Here is a 25,845-nt window from a genome sequence, read left to right on the forward strand (position 1 = left end):
AGGTCAATAAATTCGATTTAAGTGACGATGTGCCTACACTGACACTAAATCAATATAACAAATTCGATTTAGGCGCTACGCCACTTGCAGACGTGGTCTTATTAAGTTTATTTTCCAGGCACCTTAATTCAAATTAAGAGTGGTGCCAGTGTAGACACGGGTGTAAGTAAGTCGACCTAAGTCGCCAGTGTAGACCAGGGCTAAGTCTAAGAATAGTTCAGCTGTGGAACAGGTGACCTAGGGAGGTTGTGGAATCCCCATCATTGGAGGCTTTTAAGAACAGGTTGGACAAACACCTGCCAGGGATGTTCTAGGTCCTGCCTCAGCAATGAAGATGGACTAGTTGACCTCCTGAGCTCCCTTGCTAATCTACATTTCCGTGATTCTATGATTCTATGAAATGGTGCTAAGCCTTCTGCACTGTGCTCAGTTTTGCCCAGTAGCATCTCAGTGACTCAGCAAAGCAAACTATTCTAGGGCTAGGAGATGTGGTTAGTCAGAAGGAAGGAGAACAAGGCATGGTGAGAAGGCAGTGCTGTCCTGTGTGCAGTGCTGTTGATTGATACGATCTAATGAACAGGACGTAAGTTAACTTGCCTTCCGGTCCAATTTCTCCAAGATAAGGAGGCTGCAAAGCTCAGACTCCTCAGAGCTGGTCCTCTCCCGTTAGCGGCTGAGCCACCATGGGAACCCGCGGTGACATGTATCCATTGGGTGAGTGGAACGAAGGCCATGGGCTGAACTCAAGGGTGGGGGTAGGAGAATCCAGAGGGGTCTATGGGAATGTCTGCACTGGAGCTGGAAAGTGAGTGTTCCAGCTTGAGAAGACATAGCTCTCATCTAGCTACGTGCTACAACGAGAAGTGTTGCCATGGTGGGGGCAGGGACTAGCCCCCCTATTTATGTACCTGTTCTCTTGGATGGGATCATAGTCAGGGCCATGAGCCACTCCTGTTATGTCCCTTAGAACGGCCACGCTTCTATTTTTAGCATGTGTGCTCGATAAGAGGGAGAGCGGGTGTGACTCCTCGAGCTGGAATTTACACTGAGGAGTGTGCTACATGGCGACAGGTGGCAGTTGCACAAGTGGAATTTCCAGGTAGCTGGTTAACCCAGTTTTCCGTCGTGGCACAAAGCTGGAGTTCCTGCATATTGCTACAATAATCCTAGTTATTAATGAAAGAATTGACTTAACTGGCTTTACACCAGAATCACAGTGGGGTAAACAAGCAAAATTCGGTCCATAGACGGGGCTTATTTCTGTATATAACATTTTAAAAACACAACTTTATTTTTTATTCCTTTCAAGTATTTCTCCTCCTCGTCCTATTCTCCTCTCCACCACCAGGGAGCACCCAAACATCGACCGGTAAGTTCCCTGGCTGGCAGAATGTAATGCTGGATGTGATGCATTGGTGCCCATCACATGAGAGCCCCACACAGAATGTGTCTCTGCCATGAAACTGACGCAGGCTTGGCAGCTCTCAGTGGGATTACTGAGACTGTAATTGGGAGTGGGGAGTAATTGTATCTGGGTCATTGGGAATAGTTGGATTGTTTAGGTGGAGGTTAAATCGATTTCTGAAGTGTTGACCAATGTGTGCTGGGCTAATAGAATATATCACATTATCAATAGGTATAATTCACATTACATATATTAATACTGATAGGATGTGCTTAACACATATAACATTGTATTGTATATACACTTCTAGCAGTTACATGGCCTACACTGGCCAGTTTTTCTATAATCTTGTTCACCTCTGCTAAGGATCCCATAACACCTTGCATTAGCTTAAGTAGCCAGGAAAACTGCCAGGATCAGAACATAGGGGGTTCTATCAAGGAACAGGCAGGGAGTTACTCTCACTGGAATGTCCAAAAGATAAAGACAATATACATGGGACAAGCCGAGCAGCTGCCGTCCACTCTTGCTCCGTGGAATGCATGTGTCCAGAACAAAGAGATAAGGGGCACAGTCTGATACAAGAGAAACAAGGTAGAAAGATGATTGGTTAAGACTAACCTCAGAGGATGGCTACGGTACCTTTTTCCTTGCAAAGAGCTTGGGTATAAAAAGGACAGCTTTAGGGGGTGTGACTTTGTAAGCAAGCCTTCTTCATACAGTGAATTCAACACTGCTGCATGAGATGGGTTCCTGGAAACTGGAGCTGTATTGAACCGTTTCCCCTGTAATATCCTGTCACTGACTTTTAGCAATGAACCTGACTGGTGCTGGGTATCTGGTCTCTTGAATGTATTGCACAACCAACCAAAGTGCGGTCATGCAGCTGACTGTACGGTTTGCCAACAGAAGGGAAAACCCAGACTCTTTGGAACTGGGAAGGTTTACGGGACACATCCCAGCTAGAGTAAGTCAGCAGAGCTCCACTGATGTTAAAGGAGTGATGCCAGCTTACACCCGCTGAGGATCTGGCCCTTCCGTGCGTGAGCTTTAGTCCCTCTACGTCCATTTGTCCATTCGGTCTCCCTCACCCCCTCTGCTTACGGGTTCTACCTTGCCACGAGACACACCGTCTTTTCATCAGGATTCCTCCTTCTGCCGCATCGCACTGAGCCATCTCCTCATGGTGTCACTAGGCCTCGCCCCCTACTCAAGGCTTGGCAGTGCAGACAGCCATAGCTGGAACCCAGCAGGCTGGCCCAGAGGGTGGCACTGAGATGTGATGCCACAACTGCCCCATTCCAGGCCTGGGACAGCAGGAGGCCGTGAATCGAGATTGAGGGGCACTGCTGTGGTGGTTGTGGGGGAATCGCAGGGCTAGAGGAGCAGGGGTTCTGGGTCCTGAGCAGAGCTGTGGAAATGAGGAAGCCCAGGATGGGAATGTGGGTGAGGACATAGCTGTCTGGAGAACAACACGCACTGCCTGCGACACCTGACTGGAGCAGGGTAGGTGCGTGTAGGAGAGAGGAGAAGGTGCCCTGTGTAACCCTCACCTTCCCTTCCCACCTCCAGTTCAGATCAGAGGAATGCTTGTTTTTACTAGGAAAAAATTGCGGGGGAGGGAGATGAAATAATTCTCAAAACGAGAAATTCCCGTTTTCCAGTTCAAAGCGACTTTTTGGATTGAAACTGAGGCTAATGGGAGTGACTGCAACCACTGCGGAGAAAAGAAAAATTGAGTGAAATTGAAAATGTTTCATGTGAACTGAGGCCAGGCCCTGGTGGCTCTGCCCGTTTGCACTACCCGGGTAGTTCAGGCCTCCTGTGCTGGGAGAAACTTGTTGCCATGGATGGCGGCAGAGCTGGACAGGGATCAGAATCAGCGAATGGGGCATGTGAAAGGACGGTCCCGCTGTGTGTGTGTTTGGGGGAGCCGCTCTGCAGTAGCTGACCCTGTCCAGCTGTTCTCACCCCTCCAGGTACCTCTGAGAGCTGCAGCAACCACCTGTCACACCTGCCAAACACCCAGTGTGTAAACAGCACCCACTCCACCTGCCGGGACGGATACCGGCCAAGTGGGAATCCAATCTTCAGCGATCCAACAGTCACCTGTCACGGGGCTCCTGCCTTGTTCTTGGTGGGCTGGGCCAGAGCAGCCAAGTCTAGGGCCTGTTGGGCAGGACTCAGCCCATCTGGGGAACAGGGGGAACCAGCACTGGTCAGGGCTGCCCTCGTGGGGAACTGAACCAGGGGATTCCAGAGCTAGGAGCAGGAGCTGCTGCAGCTGGGGCTAAAGTGCCAGGAGTCTTGGGCTCTGTGGATCGGGAACAGTTTGGGGTGGGGGGGGCCTGTCATATGGACCAGTCTGAACCCCAGCCTGCCCTTAATCAGCCGTAGTGACAGAGGCCCCAGAGATCCCTACATAGAGGAACAGAAAGAGGCAGCCAGCTACACCTTCTGCCTCCCCCCATATGCAGGGATCCATGGGGAAGGGGGGACAGAGGGGATTCAGCTTCTCTTCTCCCTCCCCCAACACACAGGAAGCCTGGAGCCCCAGGGGGACATCCCCCCATCTTCCCCTCACATGGGGGATCTGGGTGCAGGTGGAGCCGACCCCCGTTCCTGGGGCTGGGCGCTCAAGGGCTGTGTCAGACATTCCAGCAGCATAAATGGGGAACTGAGAATCAGGACATTAATCACTCACCACTGAGAGGCCCAGTCGCCTGGGTCCCGCTGCCCAGCTCAGTGGATATCACGTCCCCTTCTGTGTTGCAGATATTAACGAGTGTCTGGGGCCGAGCCAGGAGGACTGCGGAGCCAACACACACTGCAACAACACGCCTGGGAGTTACAATTGCAGCTGCTTCGATGGATACAAGTCCAGCTCTGGGAAAGCGACGTTCAGGAGCACGAGTGAGAACACCTGCCTTGGTGAGCTTTCCCCCGGCCCTCACCTGCTGAGACAACCCCCTTCATTCCACGTCCCCCACCCCCCACCGACCTCACGTGCTCAGCCCCGACCTGTGTCTTGTAACCCAGTTCAGTGCAGGGGGTGATACGGTGAACGTCTCCCTACCAAGACTGGACAAAGCCTCCCCTCTTCTGTTGCAGATATTGACAAGTGTCTGGGGCTGAGACGGGCAGACTGCGGACCCCACGCACACTGCACCAACATGCCTGGGAGTTACAGCTGCAGCTGCTTCATTGGATATGAATCCAGCTCTGGGAAAATTACGTTCAGGAGCGCGAGTGAGAACACCTGCCATGGTGAGCTCTCCCCTGACCCCCACCTGCTGAGACCCTCCCACAAACCTCACACCAGTTTTGGCAAAGGCACAAGGCCGTCACTGAGGCTGTGATGAGACGTGACCCTCGTCTGTTCCCGCAACAGCTCCGGGTCACCCCTCTCTGGATAAACCCACAGAGTTAGAAAGAGACCCACGCAGTAAACTCCTCAGTGCTACAGAAAAGCACCATGAAGACAGGAACTCTCAGTGGCCCCAGCACACAGCGTCCGGTGTGTGTCTGCCCCCTCAGCCTGGGAAGGGCCTTATGTGCGGGCCATGGGAATAGCTCAGTGCGCTCTGCCCTCCATGGGCCCTGGGGGCTGGGACTAGCCACAGTGCAGGGTACCCCATTCACGCCCCTGACCTGCCCCTTATGGGCCCTGGGAGGCAGAGAATAGCTGCAGCACATGGTACCTGGGCCACGGCCCCTACATCAGGGTCTGGGAACAGGAAGGGGGCACCCTAAAGCAGCTCCACAGCAGCTGGGGCGGCCCCTTGTTCAGGTCGGGGGATTCTCAAGTGGCCGTTATGCTGCCAGAACAGCCTAGTGCAGCCTGAGTGTTGACATTTGGCCCCATTGTGCGACTGGGGATTAACCCATAGATGCCACAGTAACTGTTCTCCCATCTGTTATGTCCATAGCACACACGCACACAGTTGGAAATGAAGCATAAAATCCTCTTGCTGGCCGGCAGCACAACACAAGGTTATTTCTTAAATCCAGAACCCTAACACTCTAGAACCCAAAACAGAGAGAGACAAAGCAGGCTGCTCCCTGTGGCCGATGGGCATAACTCCCCCCACCAGTTTGCTCTAGGCTAGCTCTTTTGAAACACAATTTTCAATACACCAAATTCTCAAGTGGCCGTTACGCTGCCAGAGCAGCCTCGTGCGGCCTGAGTGTTGCTGAGAATCAGGACTTTGATTGTTAACACAGCCCAGTCACCTGGGTCTGTCACCCAATCAGTGCAGGGGGTGATACAGGGGAACGTCTCCCTGCCAGGACTGGACAGAACCTCCCTTCTTCTGTTGCAGATATTGATGAGTGTCTGGAGCCAAGCTGGACACACTGCGGACCCCACGCACACTGCACCAACATGCCTGGGAGTTACTATTGCAGCTGCATCGATGGCTACGAGTCCAGCTCTGGGAAAGCCACGTTCATGAGAGTGAGTGAGAACACCTGCCATGGTGAGCTCTCCCCTGGCGCCCAACTGCTGAAACACCCCTTCCCCCCACACTTCACGTGCTCATTCCAGGCCTGGCTGCACTGGGGCTTCTGCCAGGTTTGGCAAAGGCACAGGCCACACAAAGGCTGTGATGAGATGACCCTCGCCTGCACCCGCAGCGCTGGGGGCCGGGCTCCCGCATGACAGCAGATACAGGAGCAAACTCCTTCCACCCAGTGCAGCATTAGCCCGTGGAATCGCTGCTACCGATTGGCAGCCAGCTGTGAGTGAGTCGAGTTTGAAAGAGGGACTGGCCGCCTCTATGGGGAACGACAATACCTGGGGCTGTGATAGTTAATGGACAATAATTCTGGGAGGGAGGAAAACATCCCACGTCAGGGCTTAAGCTGACCTCTGATTATTAGAGACCTTCCTGGGGCAGATTATCCCACAGCTGCCTTTGGGCTGGTGAAGCTCGCCCATGCTTCACCGTAAGCAATGCCGGTGTGTCCCCCTGTGATTGGAATGTGATAGGGATTTCTGCAACATTTCCACCCCCTGGGAGACCGAGCTTCAAACATGGACTCCTAAATCTCCCCAAAATCTTGAACCATTGAAGTCATTGGCCCCATTGTGGGACAGGGATTGACCCATAGATGTGACTGTTCCGCCATCTGTTATGTCCATAGCACATGCACAGACTGGGAAACAAAGCATAAAGTCCTCTCACTGGCCGACTGCAGCACAACACAAGGTTATTTCTTAAGCCCAGAACCCTAACAGTCAAGAACCCAAAACAGAGAGAGACAAAGCAGGCTGCTCCCTGCAGCAGATGGGCATAACTCCCCCACGTTTGCCTATGCTCTAGGCTAGCTCTTTTGCAGACAGACTGCTAAAGAGAGAAAAAACAGATCACACGTTTCTGAACAGGGCCCCAGACTGCAAGCAGGAGGGCCCAGGTCACCCAGCTCAGTGCAGGGGTGACACGGGGAATTGCCAGGATGACAAAGTCCCCTCTTGTGTTGCAGATATTGACGAGTGTCTGGAAACAAGCTGGCCACATTTTCATACACCAAACTGTCAAGCTCTGGCCGTTACGGTGCCAGAGCAGCCTACTGCGGCCCTGCCAGTGTTGCTGAGAATCAGGCCTTTGATTGTTAAATACAAAGGGGAGTCTTTTTGCCTGGGTTCCGACACCCAGGTCAGTATTCACCCCAGGTCTCCTAGTGTTTAAGCTTCCGCTGGGCAGCCGTGCTCACCCATGGCCTCTAGAGGATGCGGCTGATAGGGGACAATCCCACTCTCCAAGCTCCCTGCCAGGCCTGGACAGAGCAGCCCCTTCTTGTGTTGCAGATATTGACAAGTGTCTGGGGCCGAGCCGGACAGACTGCGGACCCCACGCACACTGCACCAACATGCCTGGGAGTTACTGCCCTTGCAGCTGCATGGATGGATACGAGTCCAGCTCTGGGAAAGCCACGTTCAGAGGTGTTTGTGACCTGCGCGGTGAGAACACCTGCCGTGGTGAGCATCACTGCTCACCTGTCAAACCATCCACGTGGCTGGCTCTGAGACACCACCCTTCCCCCACTGGACCTTCACGTGCCTCACAGGGCCTCCAGGCCTGGTGCTACCACGTGCTCTCTCTACTCCAGGGCTTCTACCAGGTTTGGCAAAGGCACGAGGCCGTCACGGAGGCTGTGATGAGCCATCACCCTCACCTGCTCCCGCAGCACTGGGGGCCATGGGCTCAGCTACCCTTTCTCCAGGTGCTTGAACAGGGGATAAACCCCACGGAGGAAACTCCTTCCACCTGCTGCAGCATTAGCCAGTGGGATCACTGCTACCGATTGGCAGCCAAGCTGTGAGTGAGTCGAGTTTGAAAGAGGGACTGGCCGCCTCTATGGGGAACGACAATCCCTGGGGCTGTGATAGTTAATGGACAATAATTCTGGGAGGGAGGAAAACATCCCACCTCAGGGCTTAAGCCGACCTCTGATTATTAGAGACCTTCTTGGGGGACAGATTATCCCACGGCTGCTGCTGGACACTTACACCTTCCTCTGCAGCTCCTGTCGCAGTCGTGATACCGGGGTAGATGGACCTTGGGAATGACCCAGGCTGGCAATGCCGGTGTGTTCCTCTGTGATTGGAACATGATAGGGATTTCTGCTGCATTTCCACCCCTTGGGAGACAAATCTCAAACATGGACTTTTAAATCTCCCCAAATCTTGGCCATTGAAGTTTGGCCCCATTGTGGGATGGGGTATTGACCCATAGATGCCACAGTGACTGTTCTTCCATCTGTTATGTTCATAGCACACATGCACACGTGGGAAACAAAGCATAAAATCCTCTCACTGGCTGGCTGCACCACAACACAAGGTTATTTCTTAACTCCAGGACCCTAACAGACAAGAACCCAAAACAGAGAGAGACAAAGCAGGCTGCTCCCTGCGGCAGATGGGCATAATCCTCTCCCCCCTGCCTCCCGCCTCTTCCCTCTAGGGTAGCTCTTTTGCAGACAGACAGCTGAAAAAACCAAATCACACACTTCTGCATGGAGGCTCCCAGCCAGTAAAGAGGACCAGGAAGTCCCCTTGCTGATGTAAAGTGAGGCTAACACAGTTTTCAATACACCAAATTCTCCAGTGGCTGTTACGCTGCCAGAGCAGCCTGGTGTGGCCTGCGTGTTGCTAAGAATCAGGCCTTTGATTGTTAAATTTGGTGGGACTGTCCTGTGGAAACCAGGGTTTGCTCAGGGGTTTCATTAGAACCAGCCAGCGGAGGTGCATTGAAGGAGTATTGGACCCCTTGGACTGGACTCTGGCCTTGGTTATAGTGGTGTAAAATCCAAAGCAGCCTTAATTACTCTAATAGTTTCTCCAGATTTATCCCAGTGTGAGACCAGAATCAGGACCCGCCAGGAGGGGATCCAGGCTGGTGGCCACTCTGGCATTGCCTGCTCTCCCAGGGGTATGACACAATGGGTTGGTCCCATGGTGGGAGCTCTCTGGCTGCTGATGGCACTAAGCGTCAAGCTTCTTCCCACCTCCCCACACCCACCTACTCCACCTACTGGTTAATTAATTCTGTGCCACTCACACAGCCCCGCAATCAGTTCTGCTCCCTGCATCAGCTCCCACATCTGCCCCTGACCACCCAGCGCACGTCAGGTCTTCCTGCAGCAAGAGGGGTTCTTCATCCCTGTTTCATGGAAGGGGGGCTGCCCAGAGTCTCTTTATCCCCCCTCCAGGCCCACTGATGAAGGGAGGAGGAGCAGAGAACAGATTGCTCCGTTTTTCACAGGAGGGGTGGGAGGAGAAGAGAGCAGAGATGCTGTGAGTTGCTGGGCTCTGTCTGTCCCCTCCCCTGTCCAAAAACTCTCCACTCCTACGGAATGACAAAGGGTCCCAGCCTCACCTTGCTTTGGGTCCCAGTGGAGCCCTGAGTGAGACTCAATGGACTTCCTTTGTTCCCCTCTAGTGTTTGGTCCATCTAGAAGATAACTTTCTACTGCTGCCTGGCAATGGAATTGCTCCTTTAACGTACACCTCACTGTGGTGCTGAAAGTCCCAGGTTCAAAACCCTGCTGATGACACCTCTGTGGTGTGGGATTCAAAACAGCTGCTCAGTGAGGCCTCTCTGATTTCCCCTCCCAGATATTGATGAATGTGCCAGATCCTCTGACATCTGCGGCCCGGGAGCCCTATGCATCAACAACGGCGGGAGTTTCCAGTGTAGGTGCCCAGCCGGCCTAATCCCTTCCACCGGAGTCGGGAGCTGGGAACTGAACCAAACCACGTGTAAAGGTGAGTTCTCCCCCAGCGGGCAGAGGCATCTGTACCCAGCAGGTCTCTCTGCAGAGTCCATGGAAACCAGGAAGTCTAGGAGGCAGGTAGGGGGCAGGGATAACTAGTTTCTCTCCCCACCCTCACACTCAGTGGCGCCCTCTAGTGCTAATGCACAGACTTGGGGCTACCAATGCCTCTGTGTTTGCAGAAGGAAAGCCTTCAAATTCATCCAGCCACCTTACCACATGCTCAGATCAGCTGGAGGGTGGCAGGTGCCCAGAGTCATGTGCGGGAAGCAGGGGACAGGAGCAGGAGGGTGGGGCAAAGCGCAGTGTAAATGGAGGGGACAGAGCGATGGAGTGAGATGGGGAGGAAGGGAGGGAGTTTTATTAGAGCAGCCGCTTGTAAAACTGTTGGCAGCGCAGCATGTAGACAGAGAGCAGCCAGCAGGGCCGGAGGACAGGGGGATTTTCCCTCAGGCAGGAGCCAGTTGATATGAAAATCTGCGGTGAAAGTGCTAATATCTGCTCCTCTCTTCCCGCTGCTCCAAGACCCCTGCTACAACAGCAGCGCTGAGCTGGAGAGAATCAAAGACAGGCGCAGGAACTGCTCTGTGCAGGTACCTTTGAACCCATCCTTCATTTGGTGGGGATTTTGCCCTGTGTTTTGTGCCACCAATATGGAAATTCCCAGACAAAAACCTTTGTTATTGGTTTTTTGGTAGCGCCTAGAAACCCCAGCCAAGATTAAGGCACTGCTGGGTTTGTTCCTTTCATAGCTGGGACCCGATCCTCCTCCTCCTCTTCTTCCTCCTCCTGCTAGGCTGGTCCCATCTACTTGCGATCAGCTGTTCAAGTCCTTCTCCCGTCTAGTCTGTCTTGGAGCAGTTCCTCAGAAACTCTGCAGCTCATCAAATCCTTTTGTATGACATCCCCCCATCGAGTTGTGGGTTCCCCAATCCTTCTCTTACCTTCCACTTCTAAGTTCAGCACTTTGTTCCCTGTTTATTCTTCTGACCTTCTTTTCACACACCCGCACCTCTTCCGTTTCTCCACATGAATCTCACTGCGGTAACAGCCCATCGGGTGTGTCCTGGGCTGTGCAAAACTGATACAATCTTCAGGGATCATGGGCCCGATCCTGAAAAGCTTCAGTCACACAATTAAGGGTGTCAGGATCAGGCCCCTGCACGTTTGCCCTGCAGAACTCACCCTCTGCCCTGGTCTCTGCAGGGAGAGCTGAGCAGCAGCAGCAGCAGTTTTTGCTCTTTCCTTAATTCGACCTTAGAGATTTTGACGTCGACGTGTGGAGCCAGGAGCGCAGCATTATCTCTAGAGGTGAAGGCTCCACCCCCTGAATGTGCCCTGCTGGCTAGGGCCCCCCGTGTGCCCAGAGCCCTGCCTGCTGCTAAGCCGGTTTAGGAGTCTCACTGCGGGTGACAGATACTCTTCAGAAAATATCTGTGCCCTCCACTGGTGTGTGTGTGTGTGTGTGTGCGTATGTGTCCTCTAGTGGTGTGGGTGGGTGTGGGCACATGCAGATGCCCTCTGGTGGTGAGGGTTGTGTGCGTACACACACCCCCTCTGGTGGTGTGTGTGTGTGTGTACACGCGCACTCACAGATGCCCCCTAGTGGTGTTTGTGGATGTGTGTGTGTGAACACGCCCTCTAGTGGTGTGGGTGGGTGTGGGCTATTGGGGTGTGTGTCTTTGTCCACCCTCTAGTGTTCAGAACTGTTGTGTTGTGCATCAGAAGCCCCATACTGCTAACAGTTAATGGGGTTAATCAGCCAGGGACCAGGGTCTTTCAGGATGCAGGATCTGGGTTCTCTCCCAGCTCTGCCATACCTTTCTGACCTCAGCAGCTGTGGGCTTGTGATAATGTTATGCCCTGGGAGGGAGGGATGGGAGAGCGGTGGACGAAGAAGGAATGACAAAGGGTTCCAGCCCCACCTGGCTTTGTAAAGGGTTCCCATCTGAGAGCACTGCAGCCCCTGAGCTGGGAGAGGCTGTGACGCCCGATGTCCCTAAGACACGTCGCTGTCCCCTGTGAACACATGGGACGTGGCGCCTGAGCCCCCGGACTCCTCGCTTCCAGGGTGTTTCCTTTCCTCTCCCCAGAAAGAGATTCACACTTTCAGCACCATCATGAACAACACCTCTGTCTGGGACAGCATGAGCGAGGGGGAGGTGGCGTCGGCCGTGGACGTCCTGCTGCAGAGCGTGGAGGAGGCCGCGCTGGCCACTGCGCTCAGGTCTCCGGAGAGGATGACGCAGAGCGTGACAACAGAGTCTATGGGTGAGCGGGGGACGGGTGGCTCTCAGCACTGCCTGCTGGCTGCCGGGAGATCCGGGGTTCTACACTGGGCCCCAAATCCACTGGAAGTTGGAGCCAAAATATCTGTGTGGCTGTGAGCCTGTGGTGAACACAGACACGGACCTGCCCTGACCCGGCCCAGGAAATAGAGCCCAGCCCTGCCAGTGCCCCCGGGATCAACAGCAACTGCTTGAGAAGGGGTTAAATGCAACACTTGGCAATCCAGCCTAGGGGCTTTACGCCCCACCCCCCGGCGGGTACTCCCCTTGCTGTGCACAGCATCCCCAGGGAGACACAGACAGAATGTGGGAAGGGGACACGGAGGGGTGGCCAATGGGACTCAGAGGGGGAGCTCCAAACTTCCCCCTCCTCCAGTGGGGAAGAGCCCTGAAGCCCCACAGCACCAAGTGGCATGGGAGGGGGCATGGAGCTGGCCCAGCTGGGACATATTCCCAGGAAAGTGGTTTCACAGCGAGGGGCTCTGTCGTTTCCCCCTCCCCCCTGCAGCTGTCCAGACGCGGCTCGTCACAGGGGACTGCAGCCAGGACAGCGAGGTCTTCAGGCTGAGCGCTCACGGGGACACGATGGACGTCCACTGCGATACAGTCACTGGGGCAGCCACACAAGGTACCATCCTGGGGATGGAGACACCCAGGCCCAAACCACAGCACAGAGCCATTCCCAGGCACCGACCCCCAGACCGGGTTCCCCCATTCCTCCCTCCCCAGGGATCTGCAGGCTGGGACCCTCACCTCTGTCTCTAGCACCAGAGTGCTCCTTCTCAGGCTGTGGGGCTGTGAGCTGTGCAGACCCCTTGGTTCCCAGCTGCCCTACAGCTTGAGCTCCAAGCAGTGAGGGGCTGCGGGGTCCGAGGGGAGGCAGCTGATGCAAGGGTCTCTGGTAGGACATGAGCCCAGAGAACGGAAAGAGCAGGGACTCCCGAATGGGATGAGAGGGGACCAGGGTGACATGTACCCTCAGCTGCCACATTCAGGTTGGTGGCCCCTAGTCCTCCAGCACCAGGGGAAGCTCATCCCTGGCCAGCCCCTCTGCCTGCTCTCGCTGAGAAAAATGATATCATCATCTCTGCTTCCTGCAGCCAAAAGCTTCCAGCCAGACGTGTTCCTGGGCCTCCGAGAGAGGAGGTAGCATGGTCCAGTGGCGAAATCTTATGAGTTGTGGCCAGGACTCCTGGGTTCCATTCCCAGCTCTGCCACGGGCTCGCTGGGATCCCTGGTTGCTGGGCACCTGGCTGGCTCATTCTTTGCCATAGCGTCTCCGTCTCCTCTCCCAGCAGGTCTGACGGCTGCTGCTGTTTTTATTTCTTACTCCACCCTGGGCTCCATCATCAACAGGAGACTTCTCAGCCAGGGAAATCCACCAGCTGGTGGGACGCTGGGGAATAGTCACCTCAACTCCAGGGTGGTGAGTGGGGCCGTCGGAGGCAGGAGACCCATTCACCTCTCCAGACCTGCAAACTTCACCCTGCGCCACAGCCAGGTCTGTCACTGCGTGTATAGACACGTGCTAACCCAAACAGCGCTCTGTGCTCCCGTGGGGATGAGGATAATTCTGTTGTGTTTCCAGGACATACAAGCGAAGGAAGAGTCTCTCTGCGTCTACTGGAAATTCGTGGGCGGGGAAGGCACCTGGTCTCGGGACGGCTGCACCGTTCTGCACGTGAACAGCACTCACACCCTGCAGCTGCGACCATCTCTCCAGCTTCGCCCTCCTTATGGCTCCCACCGCAGTGACGGTATCTCGGTGTTAGACTCGGATCGCAGGGCGGGACTCTCAGCGCCAGCCGCACTCTGCCATTGCTTGGGCAAAACTGTCACTGCAGTGACTGGAGGCTTTGGCGGGAAAAGGCTGAGTAGGGTGGTGGTGATTCTCCTTTGCTGTGTTACAGGAGAGTTACACACTGACCGTCGTCACCTACGTGGCACTGACCCTCTCCCTGCTCTGCCTCCTCTTCGCCATCCTCACCTTCCTGCTGTGCCGCTCCATCCGCAACGTCAGCACCTCCATCCACCTGCAGCTCTGCCTCTGCCTCTTCCTGGCCGACCTGCTCTTCCTCACCGCAGTGACCCGCACCAGCAGTCGGGTACGGCCTGCTCCGCTCCCAGGGCCCGATTCTCACCTGCTCTGTTCCTCCGCTTGCAGCGGGGCAGGGGTGTGTGGTTTGAACCCCTTTGTGCTCCCTGGATTCTGGGCTTGGCTGGACCCAGGTCAGATTCCCAGGGAGATTTTTCCATCCCCCTTTAGGCCCCTTTACGCTGGACACAGGGGCCTGAGTCTCTCCATCCCCAGGACTTCGGCCAGTTCGATTCCTATGTCACATTCTCCCTGTGCCTCAATTCCTTTCCTACGTGACTTGCCCAAGGTCACCCTGGGAATCTGTGGCAGGGCTGGGAACAGAACCTGGGACCCCTGAGTTCCAGGAACCTGCTGTCTCTGGGTCAGGGAGTCTTATAACTAGAGAGCTGTGTTAACCAGAATCCCGGTGTGACCCCCCAGGCAGGTCTGTCCCATACTCAGCATTTCCCCTCCCAGCCACAGTGTCCCTGAGCTCTCTGTCTCCCCCAGGTGGCGTGTGCTGTCATTGCTGGCTTCCTGCACTACCTCTTCCTGGCCTGCTTCACCTGGATGTTCCTGGAGGGGCTGCATCTCTTCCTCACCGTCAGGAACCTGAAGGTCGTGAATTACACCAGCGCTGGCAGGTTCAAGAAGAGATACATGTACCCGTTGGGCTACGGATTCCCTGCCCTGGTGGTGGTTATTTCTGCAGCCCTGAATCCTGAAGGCTATGGATCTCCCCGATAGTAAGTGCAGAGTCCATCCCGACGGGGAGCTGGGACGTGGCTTCCCTGCTGGGTCGCACGAGCTCACCCAGGTCTGTATTTAACCTAGATTTCCCTGCTCACCCTGCCTGGGAGATGAACATCCCTGCTGGGACCCTGCCCCCTCCCCAGTAGCCCTAAGGTGCCCCTAGCGCAGTGGGGCGTTGGGCACCTGTCGTACACCTACAGTCCTCACCACACTGATGATGAGCAAGAACAAGGCAGAAAGGTCCCAGCTTGGCTCCCAGGTCCCAGGCTTTGCTTCTGGCGCTGGAGGGTAGAAAAAACGCACCTTGTTACTGTGTGCAAATCCCTGCCGGTCCCTCTGTAAAGTGAGCACCTCCAGTAACCTAGGGAGTGGTGTGTTCTAGGCTCCCCTGGCAAGATCCTCAGCGGGTGTAAATCAGTGTAGCTCCACTTCCTTCAGTGTAGCAAGGCCGCTTTACATCAGCAGTGTGTCCGGCCTCATGAATACTACAAGCATCCATCTGAGAGCGTCCGTGGAGGGGCTGCCAGAAGAAGGGGTAACAGAAAGCAGGAGATGCAGCGGTAGATGGCGAGGGCTGAAAAAGGGGAGCAGTCACATTTATGTCACCACGTTGTTGTTCGCGGGATAATGCTTTTCTTCTTCCTCCCTGCCTGCAGCTGCTGGCTCAGCCAGGAGAAAGGCTTTCATTGGAGCTTCCTGGGTCCAGTCTGTGTCATAATCTTGGTGGGTATTTCCCAGAACCACAGGGCCCCGATCACATCTCACTTCTGTGGCCCCATTGATTTCAGTGAAGCAGGAAGGAGAACGGGGCCCATGGAAACCCAAGGAACGACCCAGTTAGGTCCCACTGAACCCATCCGCTTGGGCCAGTCCTGGGATTAGTCCCTTGCTATATCCGAGCCAGATCCTGCTCTCAGTGACACCAGTGTAAACCGAGAATAAATATTTACCCCACCAGAAACTGGAGTGGCTCCATATTTAACTCTGAGCATAATCTGGCCTCTGGGATCCCATTGATTCATCTCAGTCCTGGCTGTGCTGTGAGCTCTGTGCATGGGGAGAGACTGAGAACTGCCACGGGAGAATACAGGGGAGGGGATGATTCCCCTGGGTGATTGCCACCTGGACTCCCCACTGGTTCAGCAGTGTTCGGATCAGTCCCCTGGGTTCGTTCTGTGCCTCAGCTGGGCTCACTGGCCCCGGAAGAGACATTTTACAGGAAATATTTCCTGCCATTTCCACAGATAAATACAACGTTCTTTGCCCTGATCCTGTGGATCCTGAAAAACAAACTCTCCACCCTCAATACGGATGTGTCCACCCTCACAGACCACAGGTGAGAAGGCAATGAAACAATGGAGGAGGATCAGATCCCTTGGTTTGGAATGCTCTTGGCATAGGGAAGGTGTGGGGATTGCAGGAAGGAGGCAACGTATTTAGGATCCACAGAAACATGTTGGTCCCATGGATTGGTCCTGCTTTGAGCAGGGGGTTGGACTAGATACCTCCTGAGGTGCCTTCCAACCTCCATCTTCTATCATTCTAAATTCCCATTGTGTTCACATTCACAACACCCTTGTCACACACAGTAAAGCAGGGGCCGGTAGCTCTCTCCCACACTGCCCAGATCCTCCTGATGCAATTGCTCTCCACAGGATAATTGTAACGAGATCTCTCCATGTGCCTTTATGCAGGTTATTGACCTTTAAAGCCATAGCCCAGCTCTTCATTCTGGGCTGCACGTGGATCCTTGGTCTCCTACAAGTCGGCCCAGCAGCCACAGTCATGGAGTATTTATTCACCATCATCAACAGCCTCCAGGGAGCCTTCATCTTTCTGGTGCACTGTCTCCTCAATCGCCAGGTAATGCCCGTGGCCCTTCATCACTGACCCACACCTGCACCGGCCTAGTGGTGGCCATGTCTGATTTCCTCAGGGTTAGTGACCTGATGCAGTGACCGTGTCCCTGACTCTCTAGGTGAGAGAGGAGTACCGGGGATGGATCAAGAGAGTCCGAACATTCGGCACAGAATCTCAGATGTACGATGTATCCATGTCGACTCTCCGCACTGTCGACACCAAGACGGTAAGAGGTCCTCTGCTCTGTTCCAATACCAGCCTTTTAGACAGTCATCTGTAGCTTAGTCTCATTATTCCTGTAAAGGTGCTTTGCCTCCCGAGTGACTCAGGATTTCTTAAAAGGCAGCTGGGAACGTCATTGAGCGTGTCAGGGGGAGTCGGTCACTCTTGAGGGATGTCCTAGATGTCTTAGGCACCAGCACAGAATGCCTTTTCCTGGCACCTCCACGTTCCCTTCCTTTGGCTCTTCTGAGAACCCCAGGGGTCACTCGCTGTACACTGGGAAGTGTTGGCTTTTGCAGTGTAATGCTCTGAACGTCCCCTGGGATTGAAACCTCGTCAGTGCGGACGAATCATCCCCTATAAGCGGTCAGCACCAGGAAAAATTTCCCTTGGCTCCACTATCCTTACGGGTCAGAATTTAGCAGCTTTGTATGTCGCCTCCCAGAGACAAGCCACCAGTCGGCACATCACGCTCTAGTGGAATCTATCGCCATGTTTCTGCTTTTTTTTGCCAGATGTAACCCTTCTGCCAGGTGGAGTCAGCAGCAACCACCAGTTCAATACCGCAGGGTTCGAGTACGAAACAGGACCGGCTGGAGCCCCCACCCAGTAACCTAGGAAAAGTATCACCACCTCGGGTGCTGCTAAAAGCCAGAATTTCCCCTCTTACAAGCACAGAGTCTGTGTGTAATAAAAGAGAGCTTTTAATAAAAAGAGAAATGGAACTTGGCATTATTCTGGGAAAATACCACAACCACGACTCGAAAGCATGTGACCATGAGAACTCCCAGCCCAGAATCTGTTGGCTGGTGTCCTTTGCATCTGTTTTTCACCTTGCCCAGTGAAAGTCCAACAAATGCTCCTTTAACCTGCCCTTGCCCTCTCCCTCCACTGCACCCCACTCACCCCTTGGTCAGCAAATGCCCAGAGTTCAGAGGTGAGTTCACATGAGTTCCCTCCTGCTGGAGGGGTGGGGAAGATGGCGTTAGAAATGCCTCAGCTGCTGCTGCTGCCATCTGTGCAACTTAGGTCTGGTCTACATGACAGACCTATATCAGTATGACTACGAGAGTTCTGTGGCACTTTAAAGTCTAACAAATTTAATATTTGCAGAAATAAGCTTTCAAGAGACTTCAGCTATCTTCTTCAGATGCAGTAATACAGAAAATAGGTAACTCAGAGGCATCTTATAAATATCCAGGTGCATGTGAACAATCCACCTCCCTGAGTGACGTAGTTATACTGACCTATCACCCCGCGTAGACAATGCTATGTCAGCAGGAGAGCTTCTCCCATCGACGTAGCTACCAGCTCTTGGGAATGTGGATTGATTAAGCCACTGGGAGAAGCTCTCTCCTGTCGGTTTAGAGCATCTTCATGAAAGCACAGCAGCGCTTTGTGCATTGAGAACTACAACATCCAGTGAGGTGAGAAGTGTAGACATGCCTTGAGGTTCAGCAGCTAGACCTGGTTATCAGCGATTTCAGCTCTAACGATCACTTAACAAAACAAAGACTCTCATTTGAGTTCAATCAGCGGTGTCTTGAAACAGGGCGGAAGGAGAGAGTGAAATGGCAGCTAGGATTGTTTTGGCAGAGCCCACATCACTGGGTACAAAAACCTGTCTTCACGCAATCAGGATCACAACATTCCACTACCCCTGCACTCAGTACTCAAGTGATTAGTCACCCAGCACTAGCCAAAACTGATCACTTTGGCAAAGCAATTCCCACTGCTGAATTCCTAGGCAGAGCAGGTGGGCTTTGCAAAAACAGCCTGTTCCTGAAGTCTTTGCCCCCCAGGGTGACACACTGCACCCCAAAGCAGCACCCTGTGAACCCCATATTCATACTTTCAGTGTGGCTGTAATAGTTCATACTAAGCAAGCCAGATAAATATCTAATAAAGGTCAGAATATCTTAAACCCATTGTGCTGTCCAAAATAAGTGTAGCGTCAGTGTGTATCAAGTTATGAGATTTTGCTGCATAGTTGTTAGAGAAATATGCTGTATGTTTAAGATTCTCTTCTACCAGGGCAGTAGCCCCTGCCCAGCAGGGTGTGAAGTGACTACTCTCCAGGATTTACAATACAGTGACAGCAGTGCAAGACTGTACAATGGAGATTGCTCAACTCTATGACTCAGTCACACGAGACGACACCAAGGGGGTGGGATGGAGCAATCTTGTGAGTCAGCAGAGCCCACCTGGATATGCTTGTACTCATGTCTACTAGGCGTATGGTCAAAAGATATAAAATAAGGGACAAGGGCTGCATGCCTTGGCCTTTCTCCTCCACACCTATGCTGGAAGCAATGAGAGCGCTGAGAGACAAAGAGTTCGGCAGGAAACTGGTCCCTAGTTTCAGGGAGAAGCTCGTGCCTTGAGAACTACAACATCCAGTGAGGTGAGAAAGATTGCTTTACCTAGAGTCCCCCTGGTGTTATCAGGATTAAGATTTATACTGTGTGTTTATCTTTATTTTCTTTGGTACCAATCTTTTTGCCTACCACTTATGCTCACTGAAAATCCAGCTTTCTGTAGTTAATAAATCTGTTTTATATTTTAACCAACACAGTGCACTTCCCCCCCGTATTCCCAGATACTGTATCCTCAGGGTCCTCGGGTTTACGGGGATACTCGGTCCGCGGTAGGCCCACCAGTCTCTAGGGGGCAGGGCCCTTCTCCCCAGCGTTGGCCCCCCCGTAGGGGTCACGATCCCCCTCCCAGTCTGGCCTGCGAGGCCTCTGGGCTGGGGGCGTCTCCCTGCGCCCGGCCCTGCCAGGGTCCCCCTCGCTGCCCCCAGCCGCTCACTCACCGCACCCGGCTCCGGACGGCTCCAGCCCAGCCCGGCCCCAGCTCCTGCTCCACCTGCTGCTGTGGGTCAGCTCAGCTCAGCTCAGCTCCCTGGGCCTCTCCTCTGGCCCCCAGCCGCCGGCTGCTCTGTCCTTAGCTCGGCCCCGCTCTCGGCCCAGGCCCAGGCAGCTCCAGCTCACACGGAGGACGGGACTCCCCTTGCCCTCCTGGCTCCCTCATTGGCTGGCCCGCCCTGTCAATCAGGCTGACCTGAGTTGGCCTCTCCCCACTGGCCCTGGGGCTGTGTCTGGTTCAGGGTCCTGCTTCCTCAGGAGATGCCGACCCAAAAGACCCGCTAAGTGTCAGTGAGGGGCTAATAAGCCCCTTACACACGGCACTGATTCGTGTGTGTGCGCCGCTCCTGCACACCTGCTTGTGAGCTGCCATGGCCCTGCAAGAACATTGCACTCAGCACCTCTTGGGTCTTTGCAAACAATTTCCAGGACCAAGGTCGTTCAAAGCCCCCTCCCCCCCCTTCCTGGGGCCTGGGTTATTCATTCTTTCTCCAGAGAATAAGTCACATTGTTAGTCACGTGTGGCCACACCCATGTGTGTGGGTTTATTTACACCAGTGCCACCGGGGAGCCTTGTCCCACCCGCTTTACAAGGCTCCCGGGCCCTTAAAGCACCAGGGACAGGAGCCCTCCTCCAATCACTGTTCTCTTCCAGGGCCACTGCCTCGCTAGCTCTACATCCTCCAGTTTCCTTCTATGAGCTGCTGAAAGAGCCGTGCCATGTGGTGGAGTGGGCTAACCGCTAGGCACTACTGCCTTTAAGGGGCCTACTATCCCCATCGAACTTCATCTTACAAGCCTCTCTGCCGGAGCCTCCAGAGTGGCTGTAGTTCCCAGCTGTACACCGCTCCGTTCCTCGAGCGGCTGCGCTCACTTGCCGCACGTGGGCAAATTCCTCGTGCCCAGCCCTCGGGACAGGGCATGACTGCCTCCGAACCCATCAACTCTGTTGCAGACTTCGCCTCCCTCCACCCCTGCCCCATGCACCCAGAAACCCGTCATTCAAGGCTCATCCCACCCTCCTCTCCGGATCGCTTGGCTAGAAAAAACAGCCAGGGCAGTAACCCTCTGCTAGGGCACATCTGAAGCTGGGGAAGGTAAAAGCCCAGACATAGGAGATCGCCTTGACCCACAACATCCTACTAAAGACTCCCTGGGCACAGTTACTGCACGGCGGTAGCGGCTGCCCACCTGAGGCGAAAGGGTGTGCAAATCTTCCCTTACCTAGACAATTGGCTGATCAGGGGCAGGTCCAGGTCCCAAGTGCAGGAGAGCGTGACCCTCATTTGCTCCACGTGCAGCAGGCTGGGACTGCTCATAAACAAGCAGAAGTCCACACTAACACCAGTGCAACGCATAGAATTCATTGGGGACACCCTGGATGCTTCCCAGGCCAGAGCCTTCCTGCCTCTGCCACGTTTCGAGGCGATGGTCTCTGTCATCTCCCAGCTGCACCGATGCCCCAGGACAACAGCCAGGCACTGCCTACAGCTGTTGGGCCACATGGTGGCCTGCGTGTGCATAGTGAAACTAGCTCGCCTGAGGCTCAGGCCGCTTCAGGTATGGTTAGACTTGGTATATGGGCCGAGGAGACACCCACTGAATCGGGTGGTCACAGTTCCCCTGCCCATCCTAGCCTCCCTAAACTGGTGGAGGTCTCCCAGGGCAGTGTTGAAGGGCGTCCCATTCAGGGAACTGGTCCCATTTGTCACCCTAATCTCTGATGCCTCGGATATGGGATGGGGAGCCCACATCAGCGCCAACCTGAGCACTCAGGGCGCTGGTCGGGGGAGGACAGTCACTTGCACATCAACGTGAAGGAGCTGAGGGCTATTTGCCTTGCGTGCAGGGTGTTCCTCCGATTCCTGACAGGCAGAGTGGTGCAGGTGCTGACGGACAACACCGCAGCCATGTTGTACATACATAGTCATGGAGGTGCTGCTGGACCTTTCGATCGCGCCGCTCATGGAGCTCCCGAGGAGGCACGACCTTCTCTCCCAGGATGACGATTACCTGTTGTACCTGGACTTGGACTCCCTGCACCTCATGGCCTGGAGGCTCTGTGGCTGACGGAAGGAGAGAGAGAGAGAGCCTGCTCGGTGCAGGTCCAACAAGGCCTACTGGGCAGCAGGAAACCTTCACAGGTCATGTATCGGGCTAAGTGGAGACCGTTTACCTCTTGGGCGGAGTCCCAGGGCATTCCACCCAGCCTCTTGCCTCTGCAGGCGATCCTGGAGTACCTGCTCCAGCTAAAGCTCAAGGGTCTGGCATTGGCCTCATTGAAGGTTCTCTTGGCAGCCATTTCGGCCTTCCATCAGCTGCTAGAGGGGAGATCCCTGTTCTCCAATCCCATGTCGGTCAGGTTCCTCAAAGGGGTGGAGGGGCTGTATCTGCAGGTCCGCAACCCGGTGCCTCCCTGGGATCTCAACCTGGTCCTCTCGAGACTCACGGGGGCCCCCCTTTGAACCCATGGCTTCATGCCCTCTGCTCCTGCTTTCATGGAAGGTAGCCTTCCTGGTGGCAATTACCTCAGCTAGGAGGGTCTCCGAAATTAGGGCCTTCACCTCGGAGCCCCCTTATACAGTATTCTATAAGAATAAGGTGCAGTTGAGGCTGCACCCAGCCTTCCTGCCCAAGGTGGTTTCCCAATTTCATTATAATCAAGATATGTCTCCCCGTGTTTTTTCCCAAACCGCACGGTTTGGAGGAGGACGGGAGATGGCATTCGCTGGACATGAGACGAGCCTTGGCCTTCTACATCGAGCATACAAAGCCGTTCCGGAAATCCACACAGCTCTTCACCTGTTTCCACCCAGTGCATCTCCTCGTGGATTACATCCTGCATTATGTTCTGCTACGCGCAGGCGACGGTGCCGCTTATGGGAACCATCACAGTGCACTCAACCAGAGCTCAAGCCTCGTCTACAGCCTTCCTGGAGAGAGTGCCCCTGCAGGATATCTGCAAAGCCGCCACCTGGTCGTTGGTGCTCACCTTCACGTCCCACTACGCCATCATCCAGCAGGTGAGAGAGGACGCGGGATTCAGCAGAGTCGTGCTGAGGGCAGCTCACCGCTAACTCCAACCCACCTCCAAGGTATTGCTTGTTAGTCACCTCTAGTGGAATGGACATGAGCAAGCACTCGAAGAAGAAAACAAGGTTATTTACCAGTAACTGATGTTCTTCGAGATGTGTTGCTCATGTCCATTGCACAATCCACCCCCTGTCCCCGCTGCTGGAGTTGGCAGAAAGAAGGGACTGAGGGAGCATAGGGCCGGCAGAGCCTCAAATACCGCGGCATGTCCGTGGGACTCCAGGGGGCACCAGAGCCGGCCCTACGGGGTCTGCTAAGGGGAAAAAAGTTCTGGGAATCGTGCACGGTGGTGTGCACTGACCTATAGTGGAATGGACATGAGCAACACATCTCGAAGAACATCAGTTACTGGTAAGTAACCTTGTTATTTCCTTCTTTGATCCGGTACCCAGCCTAGTGGATTGGGGGAAGAGGTGGACGTGATATATCTTGGATTTAGTAAGTCTTTCAACACAGTGCCACATGACATTTTCATAAGCAAACTAAGGAAACGTGGACTAGATGAAATTATCACAAAGTGGGTGCAGAGCTGGTTGGAAATCCTTACTCAAAGGCTAGATGTGACCTGTCCGTGCCCAGAGTAGCCAACTGATAATGCCAAGGTCTGGGCAGGCTGCAAACGGAGAGTATGTCAGCACTGATTGGTTGCTGGATACGTGTGAGGAGGCAGCTGTTTGTGGCATGGAGCTGAACACCCCTCTGCTCTGAGATCTTGAATACACCAAGGACATTGTCCTGTTGGCAGAGGTTGGTGAATCTCTGCAGCTGATAGCCGAGCTGCTCAGGCAAGAAGCCACATGCATTGGTGGCAGCTGGTATATCTTCAGGCAGCATCAGAGGCAGTCCTGGAAGCTGCTCAAAAGATGTGGATGCCTGTAGCTCATATAGCAGCTGCTGCTGCTGCCGTGTTTCAAGTCCTTCAGGAGACTCTGTGGGGCCATCCTGACATTAGGCTTGCTTCGAAGCTCTGGGCCCGGAGGAGCACAGTTATACCAAATCTCTGATATGGAAGTGAAACATGGGGGGTGAGGAAGGCTGAAAGGCACCAGACCAATGTTGTCACTGCTTATTGTCTCCGCCAGCTGTTTCACATCAGGCAGCAGGACAAGATCAGAAATGAGGATATTCGAAGTCACACTCAGCAATCGCCTCCATCAGCACAGGTTTGGTTTCAGTAGCTTTCTTGGCATGGACATATTATAAGATCAGAAGAGCAGCGGATCCCAAAGCCTGTGTACCAAGGAATGGTGCTAAACAGTCAGCAGTCATGTAGGTGCCAAAAAGTAAGATTTTTTACCTCTTCTATTCATTCCCTCTGAAGCACCCGGCATTGGTCAGTGTCAGAAGACAGGACACTGGGCTAGCTGGACCAATGGTCTGACCCAGTCTGGCCGTCCTTATGTCCTTAAGATTGCCAGTGATGGACATAAAATAAGTATGCAGTCAGACCGCTTGAAGCATCTTGCCAGAGATTGATTAGTTAGGGCTCAGTCTGCAAGAGGCCAGGTCCCTTTGGGATTTGCCCTGAATTGAAATCGAATTGAATTGAGGTGGACAATTCTGGAACTGGGGGACGTTTCTACCTCCAGGCAATTAGTGATTGTTCTCTGCCCAGAAGAAGAAGGGGGTGCCCCCATTTCCCTGGCTCCTGCAGGCTCCTGTGGAAGCATAAAATCAAGGCCTGGAATTAATGTTGGAAATGGAAGTTAGCATGACTATGGATGGAAAAAAACCCGCTGAAAACTGTTAATTGTGCCTTAAGCTGTTTTCAAAACTAGCTGCTTTTGTAATTGCTCCTAGCTATTTTTGTAACAGATAAGGAGGTAGCCCTTAGACTTGTGTAATAGATAAGGAAGAAGTCTTTGGACTTGTTTTGTAATGGAATACTCCACTATGCGATCAGTATGTGAAGCGCTATCCTATATAAGCCATGGGCATTCGAACCTAGGCGGAGCCCCCTGTCAGCAACACAGGAACTCTTTGCTGTCCAGAGATCCCCTATGGCCATAGCTCTCTGTGTGTCTATCAGAATAAAGCTCTGCTCAATTTGACCCAAAAAGAGAAGCTGCATGATCTTTTCCATGACACTCCCCAAGGCTTCCCAACCCCCTTCGCCCCTAATCCCTGTATTGTGCCCTCTTCACCCCAAACATCTGCACCCCCTCCTGCACCCATGTGCTCAATTCAGCCTCACTGGCATCCAGTGGCAGTGAGTTCCACTGGCTAATTCTGTGCTGTGTACATTGTGGTGATTTGTTTGTTGTGGCCTGCAATGTTCCGGGTGCTTTCCAGAGAGGCAAGAAGGGACAGTCCTTGCCCTGAGGAACTTGCAGGCTAAAGATGGAGAGACAGACAGGCAGGGGCCAGGGAAGGGGAACAGCTAAAATAGAGTTTTTTCCAGGCCGATCTGCTTTCTCACTCGTGAGAGGAAAGCAAAGAAGGACTGAAGTGTGCACAGAGTTGGAGCCTGTGGGATGGACTGTGGAGGTCGTACCATGCATAGGCGCCTGCCTGGAGAGGGGCACAGAGGTGGCTGTACCAGCTCCAGACAAAGCTGGGACGTGGGCAGAGCAGGAGGCATGGGGCAGATAAGACCCAGGACCTTGGTGGGGTGGGGGCTGTGGATGATTGCACAAGGGGACGATTAGGCTAGGACATAAAACAGGGGTGGGGTTATTGGACAAGGCCAGGCATGTGGGTGGGGTGTGGAGCACAGGGAATTGTACAAGGGCAAACAAAACCAGGAACAAGAACAGCACAGAGGGTGTGGTGACGAGGGGATATCATAGAATATTAGGGTTGGAAGGGACCTCAGGAGATCATCTAATCCAACCCCCTTCTCAAAGCAGGACCAACCCCAACTAAATCTTCCCAGCCAGGGCTGTCAAGCCACACCTTAAAAACCTCTAAGGGTGGAGATTCCACCACCTCCCTAGGTAACCCATTCCAGTGCTTCAATGCCCTCCTAGAGAAAAAGTTTTTCCTAATATCTAGACCTCTCCC

The 25,845-nt window shown here is 53.9% G+C and overlaps 1 protein-coding gene across 1 annotated transcript; it reads left to right on the forward strand.

The window, feature by feature from the left end:
• Positions 1–683: 683 nt before the first annotated feature.
• LOC137163488 (adhesion G protein-coupled receptor E3-like) lies at positions 684–17,540 on the forward strand. Its single transcript, XM_067563740.1, is given in 20 exon segments — positions 684–714; positions 3,367–3,520; positions 4,179–4,336; positions 4,517–4,672; positions 5,728–5,883; positions 9,525–9,674; positions 10,208–10,275; positions 10,889–10,993; positions 11,776–11,953; positions 12,479–12,598; positions 13,266–13,471; positions 13,559–13,668; positions 13,670–13,727; positions 13,881–14,075; positions 14,558–14,793; positions 15,457–15,523; positions 16,045–16,136; positions 16,495–16,663; positions 16,779–16,886; positions 17,398–17,540. Coding segments are annotated over 20 exon segments (2,523 nt in total). The 3' UTR covers positions 17,404–17,540.
• Positions 17,541–25,845: the final 8,305 nt, after the last annotated feature.

Source organism: Emydura macquarii, unplaced genomic scaffold (genome assembly GCF_026122565.2).
Source record: "Emydura macquarii macquarii isolate MOO-44397 ecotype Brisbane River unplaced genomic scaffold, CSIRO-AGI_Emac_v2 contig_2590, whole genome shotgun sequence".
Taxonomy (NCBI): domain Eukaryota; kingdom Metazoa; phylum Chordata; order Testudines; family Chelidae; genus Emydura; species Emydura macquarii.